The sequence below is a fragment of the Tachysurus fulvidraco genome, chromosome 15 (assembly GCF_022655615.1).
Source record: "Tachysurus fulvidraco isolate hzauxx_2018 chromosome 15, HZAU_PFXX_2.0, whole genome shotgun sequence".
Classification (NCBI taxonomy): Eukaryota; Metazoa; Chordata; class Actinopteri; order Siluriformes; family Bagridae; genus Tachysurus; species Tachysurus fulvidraco.
Window position 1 is genome coordinate 4,741,968 of NC_062532.1, and position 14,011 is coordinate 4,755,978.

The window sequence follows — 14,011 nt, forward strand, 5'->3', positions numbered from 1 at the left end:
ATTACAGTGTGTATTGGGACTGGGATGTCTATTACTTTTTTTGGTTTGAGGAACAGTCAGATCCACATTCACACATAATGCTGACAGAGCTGTTATTTCTACCTGGGAATTTTTCCAGTGTTTCCAGGAGCATATAATAGTTTATGTATATTTTAATTCCTCATAATTACTTTAGGCCACGCCCACTTCAAGGTTATTTCCAGGTATCTCCAGGTATATCCAGGAATCCTTCACAAGAACAAGCACAATTTAACAATGGATATTTTCTCAAAGCAGCTTTTAAAAAAGAAAAGAAATATACAATGAAATTTTTTAAATTAAAGTTTAAATTTTGTAACTTTTTTTTGTAACAGACTGTGAGCTTTTCATGTGTCTATAGTAAGTGTGTTTTTGTACTGATGTCTAAGGGGAAGTATCACTGTGGTTCACGGGCGCAGTAATAAACTGCAGTGTCTTCTGTCCTCATGCTGTTCATCTGCAGATACACCTGCATCTTACTGTTGTCTCTGGAGATGGTGAAGCGGCCCTTAACAGTGCTGGAGTAATATATGTAACTACTGCTATATGAGATAGTTGCAACCCATTCCAGCACTTTTCCAGGCGCCTGTCTTATCCAAGCCATCCAGTAGTCACCAAAGTTAAATCCAGATGCCGTGCAGATCAGTTTATGAGACTGATCAGGTTTGATTATTACTGGATCAGACTCGATCAGTGTCTGACTGCATGAATCTGAAATAGAAGAATATTCAAAGGTAGAAATTAATGTTAAAAAAAAGAATAAAAATATATGTATATATTTTAATCATTTAATAAATAATACTAACATTGAATGAAGATTGCTAGAGTAAAGTAACACAAAAATCTGTCTTGTCCCATCTCAAAGAATTAAAATGATTCCTGCTGCTGTAAATGAACACAAACTGCTGCTATGTTGTTGGGCTGAATGTTTCAGCATAAATGGTTCAAACACAGGATTTGGTTTGCATGACACACCCACTAGAGATATAAAAACATCATGTGTTTCAGACAAAACATTGCTGTGTTGAGTGCAGCTCTGCAGCTGTTAATCACACTCACACCCCGTTTCATCTCCATATCAATTTAATGTGGAAAATAATTCAGCTGTTTATTATTATTAATAATGATATGAATGTGTTGTGATGTAATTAACACTTTCCTGAACTACACTGAACATTATAAACAAACCGTGTAACCGAACATGACGTTCATTCTGGTATAGGCTGAAACCCTCTAGAGGCTTTATCTGACGAATCCAGAGAGAAAGAGGTGAGAAGATTCTAGATCAGGTGTTTTTAAATCCTAAAGAAGATTTGTAATCTCTAGTGAGCAGAAGAGAAAGCTGAAACCTAATATCACAACAGCTAGATGTTTAAACTATTCTTTATTCTTCTTCTTCTTTCTTAATCAAAAGTCTAAAATAATCTGCTTCAAGAAATGGAATCAGGAGTGAAGCAGGTGACTCGTCTTCTCTAAATTGCCCCTCGGTGTGAATGAGTGTGTGAATGTGTAACATGACCAGAATGTACGCTCAGTGTTCCTGGGATGGACTCTGGAGCCTGCACTCTGACCCAATAAAACACTTCCTAATGATGACCGAGTGACTGAATACATTACCCTGATTATTGTCTCGTGACACTGAATGATTATATGATTAGTTACAGTATATATATCCTTACACCTCTAATTCCAGTAGTTTTGTTCTCTATTAATAAGAGCACAGACATTTGTTCTCTTCTGGACTCCTGAACACATAAAACCTGCAGACGCAGACGGGGAAAATGAGCTGCAGTTTATTTCAGAGTCATTTAAAGAACCGGAATATGAACATGTCTGAATCTGAACTTTGGGTGAGCAAGAGGATGTTTTTGTATTATAACAAGGTGAATTTGCATAAACACACTTCAGCTGTTAGATTTCATAGTTTCATGAATCCTTCTTAAAAACAAGCAGCTGCTGCCCCCTACAGGTGATTTTTAATTCCAGGAGTTTGTAGTAGTGATGCTGCAGTAAACATCTACATTTCAGTTTGATCTCTCATCAGATTCTGTGCTGCTGAACAGACTCTGTGTTTCTAAATTCAGGAAATGAACCATCGACCTGTAGTGTTCCTGCAGCTGGCATCACAGGAGGAATAAAAGCATGAATAGTACAGTATATAGTCCCAACTAGTCATCATAATCATTGTCCTAGAGCTGATTTACCTCCAGTCAAATACGTGAAGACATCATAATGTAACTGTGATACTTAAGTTGGGGAATATTATAAATATCAATAACTGCTAGAAGAGATTGAAATAAAGAGGATCTGAGTGCTGAGTGTGAATGGATGATGATGTTTCTAATAAACGTCTCTTTCTAATAAAAGGTTCCTGCTGAGGGAGTATTTATAGATCATGAGGACATGCTTGTTGAAGTAATTTAGTGACACGTTTTTTTTGCATAGGAAACCCTTCCACAATCCCACTAAGGAATGTGTCCTAGTTTGCACGGGTTAGTGTTGAAAACACAAGATCAACTATCAGAGTTGGTCTTACCATGAATGCAGGTGTCCTTCGAAGTCCACTCGGTCTACTAACAAAGGATTCTCTTAAAGTTCTTCTACCTAATCTATTGTGTGAATGTTTAAATGAAGGAGTCAGACTTTGTCTTTTCAGGGTCCTCACAATGGGAGACCTTGTTTTTTATTAAAAGTAGTGTAATAAAGATAAATGTGTGTGATATATGCAAAGTAAAATAAAAGAAAATTACAAATAAAATCTCATTCAAATAATCAAACAGTATTAAAATAAGTAAAAGTAATTAAAATGCAAAGATTATACCAAACAAAGAAACACTCTCCAAGTGTAAGCTTGCATTCGTTCTATGATGCACACAGAGTATAACATGCACTGAGCCTGTCTACAATAGAATGCACACACAATGTAATTCAAAACAAACTTTTATACGTTTCCAAGCCTTTCACCAAAATTCATTAATTCAATATCAATTGGATTTGTTTATCTGCTGATGATGGGAGGAGAATGTATCTGAAATGTATTTAAATCATGAGGAGGAGATTCATCTGATGGAGGATGTGTGGGTTTATAAACTCAACTTTCAACAAGATTTTTTTTATTTGGAACGCTGTCTTTGAAGTTGTAAACATCTTACAATATTAATATTCTCACAATGTTAATGCTATAATTGATCTAAACGATAACTTCTAAGATTTCTAAAATACACAGATTATTGTAGTTAAATCTGAAGCAGTTTTGCAGAATCACAATAATCAAATATCTGTCTGGTGAGTTAAATGAAGCTGGAGAACGATTAGAATGTTTAAAGTGAGAGAGTTTCTTTACAAAGACTGACATCTAGAGGCACATAAACACACAGACAATTATAATTATAATGTAAACTTAAATTGTGAGTTACACCGACATCCACTTCAGCAAGCTGCACAAACACTTTGGAATAGATTGGTGTTGTATTAAAGAACCTGAATATGAACATGTCTGAATCTGAAACTTGGGTGATGAAGAGAATGTATTTCTATTATAACAAGGTGAATTTGCATAAACCAGCGCTGCCAACTTTTGAGTTCAGTTTAGAGTGAGATTCTGGGGGCGGGGCTTTGGCTATGGGCGAGGGGCTTATGGAGGGGCTTGGTTTGGTGTGGAAAAAAATACAAACACAAAATCCTTGCATTAGCAGAAGTGTATTACGGGTCGCTGTGCCGTGCACGGGAGTAGAAGTGACCACTAGGGGATGACCCAGAAACAAGCTTCAATTCAACTTTAAAGCATCAAATCCTCCAAAAACACGAAAAAACCTATTTACCTAGTAAAGTTTATACTCTCAATAATTTTTTAAGCCCACACACAAAGCACAATATGATTCACAGCCTTCATACAATTAGAAAAAATTTTTGGACAAAACTGACCTAGGTGGCGCTATACCGGTTTTTCCCTTACCTTTAGACGCGTCTCTTTCTTCACTGGGGTAATATATTCCAACACAAATAATCCACAAAAATCCACACAGGTCCAAGGAATTGAAATCTGTAAGCCTTTTAATCCAAAACGCTCTGGTCGCGTCGCAAATATTCCGTTAGTGTTCTGAAAACTGGAAACAGAAGTGCGCCATCATCTCGTTTTGCCGCTCTAACTCCTAATTGGGATATTCAAAAATTCAAAGTCTACGTCATATTTATAGCCCAGGTCCTAACGAATCAAATAAGCCCTCATTTGAGCCAATCGGTGCTTGTATGGCAGAGATAGACGGCTGAGAAGCCAATGGTGGCATGACCTCATTTTTGGGAACCCACCTTTGACTGACAATTACTCCTTCCAATAGCAATGAAATGGGCTGGACCTATACAGCTGTTTAGCCAATAAGCAGACGATTCCAACGGTATGCGACATGCCTTATGTTCTTTGACTGTGTCTGCGTGAACTGGATGCGCAGAAGAATTCTTGCGTAATCCCTGACCTTTTGTCCCTCTCACAGCTCAGGGTGTCAAGTTACAGGCCTGCTTTCACACCAGAGTGATAGAGAGAGAGTCTAGGCTTGTTTATGGCCTTTCAGACTGAGCCTGCAGTCTTTTATTTCAAAGTTATATAGTAAACAAGTACACAAAAACGCTGCACCAGACGACCAGGGCTGTAGAAAAATATTCATATAAAATCCATTTTTGGGTCTTTTGACTTGAATTTTTTTGGTGAAAGCCAAGACATGTGGCTCTGACTCTCAGTTGTTATTTGGTCCCTAACATGTTCCAGAAAAATAAGATTAATCAGTTTATCAGAAACACAACCCAGGCGGAAATGAAAACCTGCATTCAAACCCCTGTAACTTTGTGCCAGTAAGGCCTAGAATCAATCTCTTCTTTCCAATGAGACCAGGCTCACCCCTGTGTGTCAAAGTATGTGGGAGCTGTACCACTTTTTGTTGGGTAGGTCATGTAGGCGAAAAAGCTGCAAAAGGGGGGCAATGCTTAAAGGGGTTTTAAAGAAAGAGACAATTATTTCATGCACTTTATTGATCATTCTGACACAGAAACCTTGATTTAGGTCATTTTAAAGTTTGTAATTTAAAGATATAACTGTGCATGACAACCACACTGACACAACAGACTTTAGAAACGTATACCAGCACATCCTCCTGAGCTGTAAATATTCCCTCAGCAGGGACCTGCACCCCAGTGCCATTTATTAGAAATTATAGTTCTCAGTTTTACTTCTCCTTTTCTCAAACTGTGTCAAAGTATGTGGGAGCTGTACCACTTTTTGTTGGACAATGGATATAGGCGGAGGTCCATAAGAGGTATTTTCTCAAAGCAGCTCTAAAAGAAAGAAACATACAATAAAAATTTTAAATTAAAGTTTAAATTTTGTAACATTTTGTGACTTCTAGATGCGTAAAAACACACAGACAATTATAATTATAATAATAGCTTAAATTTTGTGTTACACCATCATCCACTTCAGCAATCTGCATAAAAGCTTTGGAATAGATTGGTGTCATATTAGTGATGGATTAACTGTGTATACACTTGTGTTCAGGAAAACAATTTAATTTAATGTTGAGACAAAGATGAAACTTTATGTAGATATCTTTGAACTACAGAAGTGTCTTAGCTCTGCTAGCTCATATATACCAGACCCCTCTGGGGACATGTGCACTGCAGAGAGAGGAAAATAACCAGGGATGTTTTTGTACAGGGCTTCAGTGAGTTTGTAGTGTTGTGTGTCTGGCACAGTAATACACAGCCGTGTCCTCGACCTGAAAGTTTTGTCCTCTTAAGTAAACTGTGCTGATGGATTTGTCCTGGCTGAGACTAATCTTGCTCTTCATCGTGTCTTTGAGATTAGTGCTATCACTGCTACACAGATATCCGAGCCATTCCAGTGCTTTTCCAGCAGGTTGCCGTATCCAGTGTATACAATAACTCGACACTGAGATCTTACAAGAGATGGAGAACGACTCTCCAGGCTTCACAAGCACAGAGTCTGTCTGAGTGAGCTCCACACCTCCAACACCACCTGTGAATAAGAGCGACAGAACATTATCAACAGTCATCAAGTCATTTTCACGAAACAGGAATTAAATCTAAAGCCGACACGAAGACGTACAGAATGCAGCTGAAAGCAGCAGCAACACTGATAATGACAGCATTGTTGTTGATATAAAAGTGAAGTGAAGTAAAATGCTCAGCTGCTCTCTTCCTCCTCACTACACACACACACACACACACTCACACAGACCTCCTTAATGTAAGAGACACAAGTGGAGGATTTGCATGAAATGCATCATCATGATCTTGAAGTCTCAGGTTTACTCATTTATACATTAACTTTCTTCATCTTAGAAGAATTGGGCTTAGAGTGAAATGAACAAAACACTAACGTGTCTCTGTGATTAACTGAACTGAACATGTTCAATCAACAATCATCTAAAATGAGCCTCACACGATAAAGTCACAGTTTCTGTGTTCAGATGGTGTTAGTTACATTTCTAGAACAGAGGCTGTGTATTTTGAGATTGGGATGTGTGTATTTCGGTGTGTATTGGGATTGTAGTGTGTTTATTACAGTGTGTATTAAGCACTGGGGTGTTTGTATGAAAGTGTGTATTGGGACTGTGATGAGTGTATTACAGTGTTTATTGGACTATGATGAGTGTATTACAGTGTGTATTGGGACTATGCTGTGTATATTACAGTGTGTATTGGGACTGTGCTGTGTGTATTACAGTATGTATTGGGACTGTGCTGTGTGTATTACAGTGTGTATTGGGACTGGGATGTGTGTATTTGGACTGGGATGTGTGTATTATAGTGTGTATTGGGACTGCGATGTCTACTAGTTTGTTGGTTTGAGGAACGGTCAGATCCACATTCACACATAATGCTGACAAAGCTGTCATTTCTACCTGTGGCTTTTTCCGGTGTTTCCAGGAGCATAGAATAGTTTATATATATTTTCATTCCTGATAATTACTTTAGGCCACACCCACTTCAAGGTTATTTCCAGGTATCTCCAGGCAAATCCAGGAATCCTTCACAAAAACAAGCAGCTGCTGCCCCCTACAGATGCAAACACAAAATATTATAATGTTCTGCCTGCCAAAACTTTCACATGGACCAACAGTGAAAATGAAGAAAGTAGGAATTCAGACTTGGAGCATTTTAATCAGAAAGGTTTAAAAGAGAGAACACATTCAGATAACATAGTAAATCATTTGGTTTAACCAAATCCATTAATAGGGAAATGAATATTATTTTTTTCTTAGATTTGTGAACATCTACTTCCATAGATCTTCATCTGTCAGTTCAATTCACTTTATTTATATAATACATTTAACAATAGATATTTTCTCAAAGCAGCTTTAAAAAAGAAAAGAAAAATTTTAAAATGTAAGTTTAAATTTTGTAACTTTTTTTTAACAGACTGTGAGCTTTTCATGTGTCTATAGTAAGTCTGTGTTTTTGTACTGATGTCTAAGGGGAAGTATCACTGTGTGTCACGGGCGCAGTAATAAACTGCAGTGTCTTCTGTCCTCATGTTGTTCATCTGCAGATACACCTGCATCTTACTGTTGTCTCTGGAGATGGTGAAGCGGCCCTTAACCGCGCTGGAGTAATATATGCTACCACTGCTATCTGAAATAGTTGCAACCCATTCCAGCCCTTTTCCAGGTGCCTGTCTTATCCAAGCCATCCAAGAGCCACCAAAGTTAAATCCAGAGGCTGTGCAGGTCAGTTTATGAGACTGATCAGGTTTGATGGTCACTGGATCAGACTCGATCAGTGTCTGACTGCAGGAATCTGAAATAGAGGAATATTCAAAGGTAGGAATTAACATTAAAAAAATTTAAAGAAAAAAAAATAATATTTATATATATATATATATATATATATATATATATATATATATATATATATATATTTGTATTATATATATAATGTAATAAATAATACTAACATTGAATGAAGATTGCTAGAGTAAAGTAACACAAAACTCTGCCTAGTCCCATCTCAAAGAATTAAAATGGTTCCTGCTGCTGTAAATGAACACAAACTGCTGCTATGTTGTTGGGCTGAATGTTTCAGCATAAATGGTTCAAACACAGGATTTGGTTTGCATGACACACCCACTAGAGATATAAAAACATCATGTGTTTCAGACAAAACATTGCTGTGTTGAGTGCAGCTCTGCAGCTGTTAATCACACTCACACCCCGTTTCATCTCCATATCAATTTAATGTGGAAAATAATTCAGCTGTTTGTTATTATTAATAATGATATGAAAGTGTTGTGATGTAATTAACACTTTCCTGAACTACACTGAACATTATAATCAAACCGTGTAACCGAACATGACGTTCATTCTGGTATAGGCTGAAACCCTCTAGAGGCTTTATCTGACGAATCCAGAGAGAAAGAGCTGAGAAGATTCTAGATCAGGTGTTTTTAAATCCTAAAGAAGATTTGTAATCTCTAGTGAGCAGAAGCTTTTATAATCAAAAGTCTAATATAATCTGCTTCAAGAAATTGAATCAGGAGTGAAGCAGTTGACTTGTCTTCTCTAAATTGCCCCTCGGTGTGAATGAGTGTGTGAATGTGTAACATGACCAGAATGTACGCTCAGTGTTCCTGGGATGGACTCTGGAGCCTGCACTCTGACCCAATAAAACACTTCCTAATGATGACCGAGTGACTGAATACATTACCCTGATTATTGTCTCGTGATACTGAATGATTATATGATTAGTTACAGTATATATATCCTTACACCTCTAATTCCAGTAGTTTTGTTCTCTATTAATAAGAGCACAGACATTTGTTCTCTTCTGGACTCCTGAACACATAAAACCTGCAGACGCAGACGGGGAAAATGAGCTGCAGTTTATTTACAGAATCATTTAAAGAACCGGAATATGAACATGTCTGAATCTGAACTTTGGGTGAGCAAGAGGATGTTTTTGTATTATAACAGGGTGAATTTGCATAAACACACTTCAGCTGTTAGATTTCATAGTTTCGTGAATGAATCCTTCTTGAAAACAAGCAGCTGCTGCCCCCTAAAGGGCATTTTTAATTCCAGGAGTTTGTAGTAGTGATGCTGCAGTAAACATCTACATTTCAGTTTGATCTCTCATCAGATTCTGTGCTGCTGAACAGACTCTGTGTTTCTAAATTCAGGAAAAGAACCATTGACCTGTAGTGTTCCTGCAGCTGGCATCACAATCAGGAGGAATAAAAGCATGAATAGTACAGTATATAGTCCCAACTAGTCATCACAATCATTGTCCTAGAGCTTATTTACCTCCAGTCAAATACAAAAAGATGTAATGTAATGTAAATGTAATACATAAGTTGGGGAAAATTATATACTATTATATAATATATTAGTAATAAATATTAATAACTGCTAGAAGAGATTGGAATAAAGAGGAAGGTCTTAGTGCTGAGTGTGAATGGATGATGTTGTTTATAAGAAAGGTCTCTCTGGTGCAGATTCCTGCTGAGGGAATATTTACAGCTCACGAGGACATGCTTGTTGAAGAAATTTACTGACACATGTTTTCAGATTGCGTAGGAAACCCTTCCACAATCCCACTAAGGAATGTGTCCTAGTTTGCACGGGTTAGTGTTGAAAACACAAGATCAACTATCAGAGTTGTTCTTACCATGAACGCAGGTGTCCTTCGAAGTCCACTCGGCCTTCTAACAAAGGATTCTCTTCAAGTTCTTCTACCTAATCTATTGTTTGAATCTTTAAAGGAAGGAGTCAGACTTTTCTTTTCAGGGTCCTCACAATGGGAGACCTTGTTTTTTATTAAAAGTAGTGTAATAAAGATAAATGTGTGTAATATATGCAAAGTAAAATAAAAGAAAATGACAAATAAAATCTCCTTCAAATAATCAAACAGTATTAGAATAAGTAAAAGTAATTAAAATGCAAAGATTATACCAAACAAAGAAACACTCTCCAAGTGTAAGCTTGCATTTGTTCTATAATACACACAGAGTATAACATGCACTGAGCCTGTCTACAATAGAATGCACACACAATGTAATTCAAGACAAGCTTTTATACGTTTTCAAGCCTTTCACCAATATTCAATATTTCAATATCAATTCTTATTGACTTTAAAACCAACATTCCTTCCCATTCCTCTTTCCCCAAACCGGTAACTCTGTGGTCAGTGACCAGGTGTATTGTTTAAGGTATACATTCCTTTCAAACAGCACAAGCTTGCAATATCATCTTACTATCTAAGTCCCTCCCTCACGAGTGTTAGGGTTTCCCTTTACAGATTACTGTCAGCGGTCTCCTTCTGAGCACTGAGGGTTGAGGTTTTTTTTTCCAAGAGAGCCTCCATATAACATACTCAGCACATCGTATCTTTTAACACACAAGCAATATTATTGCATACATATTTTGAAAGCAAAGAAATAAAAAAATATATAAAGAAATAAAGAAAACTTAATCACTGTAATATTCTTGATATTGATCCATTCTTCATTTCTGTCTTGGTACAGAGTCTGATCCTTTTTCATCCATTGATTTCTTCATTCCTCAAGCTTCATATTCTTTATGTTATTTCTTCTGCTGCTTTTTCTATTCTCTTCTTTTTTCTTCCTTTTGTCTTTGTCTCTTAGCGCTACACTTTCTGGTATTTGTAGCCTTAATCTCACTTTTGTTTTGTATGGGAATATGAGAGCAGGTTTGTGAAGTTGGATAGCATTGATAAGGTTCATCTTATGAGCATGAAGTTAAACATTCTTTTCCTTCATAATCCATTCTGCCTACCATTCTCACAACATTGTGTAAGTTTTTGTACAGCTGTGTTATCTATCACAGAGCTCACTGGAAACTAGAGCAGCCAAAAACATGCTGTTTATAAACCACTCTATTTGAATATGGAGCGTCCATGACCACTATGGAGGTGTTCAACCCACAACCACACGCTGCTCACTGGATAGATGAGTGGATGATAAGGTACTATGTAAATCTCTACAACAGAATGTTTCTCTATCAGAAAGCGAACCAAACCGAATCATTTTTAGAAGACACCTCACTCATCTAAGGAACACATTAGGAAACCTAAATGTAGAAATGTTTACGTGGTGATGGTTTATTTCACACAGACGGCTTTCTCCTGCTCCTGTATTGAGAAACAGTAAAGCTCAGTGACAGAAAGTAAGGAATAAAACACTTGGGAAGGTTTTGTTACAGAAAAATAATAAAAAAATGAATCAAAGCAGAATTTCTGTTATCATCACAACATGAAGTCATTTATTCAGCACCATTTACAAATCTTTTCTTTTTTTATTTATTCATTGTTATGTTTAATCTTGTATTAGGGCCAGAAAAACAAGTTATTTCCTGTTATCATGTTCATTATTACAGCTAGAAACAGTCCTTCCCTCAACATTTGTCCTGATACTGAGGAAAAAGTACAAACTTTTCTGTCCTGAAGACTTTCTCATGCTGTAAATAAAGTCACAGCTTTAACCCTGATCTCGCTCTGACACTGGAGACTCCTTCCAACAACACAAAATAAACATTCTCTTTACAGAAATCTTCATCATATCAAACACTCCAGATAGTTTATCTTCTAATTAAATGTTCACATTCAATTTGTAATTCATTATATTCCAAAATGTTTGAGAGCCTTTTTAATTGATGTAGGAAGTGTTTGGAATGTGACTCAGTAAAATGTAGTTATTATTTAATTAAAGAAGTGAATTGTGATGAGGTTTTTGTGCAGCACTGCAGCTTGTTGTGTCACTGTGTGGATAACGAGCGCAGTAATACACAGCTGTGTCTTCAGTCTGCATGTTCTGTCCTCTCAGTGTCACCGTGCTGCTGGAGGCATCTTTAGAAATACTGAACTTGCTTTTTAGAGACTCTTTTTTACCTATACTTCCATCCCCCCAAATGTGGTTTATCCATTCCAGAGTTTTCCCTGCAGGATGTCGAATCCAAGCTGTGGCGTAGCTGCCATCAGTAACCGAGTAACCGGATACTTTACAGCTGAGGATTAAAGAATCTCCAGGCTTTAACATCACTGAGGTGTCCTGAGTGAGCTCTACTGCACATTCCACATCTGAAAAAAAGACATGTCACAATTCCAGTCAAAAATCTATGTACAGTAGGTTATAACTGCAGGAATTTACTAGCAGCTCTGAGATCATTAGTGAAGTGAAACTCACAGGATGAAGCTGCCAGCAGCAGCAGAACTGGAAGGAACATCGTATAACTAAAAGCAGTGCTAAACTCTCCAGAGCCCACAGTGACCGTGGCTGATATTTCTCTATATGTAGCTGTAAGGGGAACATTTTACATATTCATTTGCATATTGTTATGCTGGTCTTCTTTTTAGTCCATCACTGTGGATCAACTGTAACATCCAGAACAACATTCTGTTTTTTTCTTTTTTTTAGAAACTAATTTTTCATGTGAAACATGGATTTCTCTAGATGTAAAAACCTCCTCATCTCAGAAACATCTCTAATCTATATTTGAACAATAAGAGATATTCTCAAGTAAATGTATGTGAAGTGAACATAGTCTTTATATCAGCATATTCAGTAAGGAGTAAAACACATGTGTGTTGTTATAGGACAATAATAAAGGACGAGGTGGTGTGATGTCAGGAACTGTAGAGGTGGTGGATAAAGGTGCTGATAATTTATTGTATAAAGTAAAAACAAAACCCATGAAATTGTGTAATTCTGCATCATTTGGTTCTACTGTGACATGACGTTACTGCTACAAAACTGAAGATACAGATGAAACCAGATATTTACATACACTTCAGAAAAAAACACAAACTTTTATTTTTTTTACTGTCATACATTAAATCAGAGTAAACTTTTCATGTTTTAAATAAAAAACATAAACATACTTTTTGCATTTGTTAAATGTCAGAATCGAGCGAGGGAGAATTTTTATGTATTTTTATTATCACTTTCATCAAAGTCAGAAGTATACATACACTTCCTTAGTGTTTGGTAGAATTGCCTGAAACTGTTTCACTTGGGCCAAAAGTTTTGGGTTTCCTTCCACAAGCTTTCTACAATAGTTTGCTGGAATTTTGGCCCACTCTTCTTGACAGAACTGGTGTAACCTGATCAGGTTTGTAGGCCTTCTTGCTCGCTCTCGGCTTTTCAGTGCCGCCCACAACTTTTCTATGGGATTGAGATCAGGGCTTTGTGATGAACACTCCAATACCTTGACTTTGTTGTCCTTAAGCCACTTTGTAACTAATTTGGAAGTATGCTTGGGGTCATTGTCCACTTTTTCTAAGACGCATTTGCGCCCAAGCTTTAACTTCCTGGCTGATTTCTTCAGATGTTTCTTTAATATATCCACATAATTTTCTTTTCTCATGATGCCATCTATTTTGTAAAGTGCACCAGTCCCTTATGCAGCAAAGCAGCCCCACAACATTATACTACCACCCGCATACTTCACAGTTGGGATGGTGTTCTGAGGCTTCAAAACTTCGCCCTTTTCCCTCCAAATATACCGTTTATCATTATGGCCGAACAGTTACATTTTTGTTTCATCAGAACACAGGGCATGTCTCCAGAAATTAAGATTTTTTTCCCCCATGTGCAGCTGCGAACTGTGGTCTGGCTTTTTTATGGTGGTTTTGAAGTAATGGCTTTCTCCTCCCAGAGTAACCTTTCAGCTCATGGCGATACAGTATTTGTTTTACTGTGGATAATGACACGGTCTTACCAGTTTCAGCCAGCAGCTTCACAAGATCTTTTGCTGTTGTCCTGGGGTTGATTCGCACATTTTGCACCAAAAAACGTCCTTCTCTGGGACTCAGAATCTCTCTCCTTCCTGAGCTGTATGATAGTTGTACATTCCCATGTTCCCGTGTATTATTGTCTGAACGGATGAACGTGGGACCTTCAGGCATCTGGAAATTGCACCTAAGGATGAGCCACACTTTTGGAGGGCAAGAATACTTTTTCTGATGTCTT

General features: G+C 37.2%; 3 gene segments (V, D, J or C); all 3 read right to left on the reverse strand.

Moving 5' to 3' along the window:
- LOC125138666 overlaps positions 1-14,011 on the reverse strand; it is a 52,198-nt gene that overhangs the window by 18,942 nt on the left and 19,245 nt on the right.
- The window catches only part of LOC125138692, a 36,993-nt gene that overhangs the window by 12,956 nt on the left and 10,026 nt on the right, over positions 1-14,011 (reverse strand).
- LOC113646020 lies at positions 11,405-12,453 on the reverse strand. The segment is given in 2 exon segments: positions 11,405-12,120; positions 12,227-12,453. Coding segments are annotated over 2 exon segments (414 nt in total).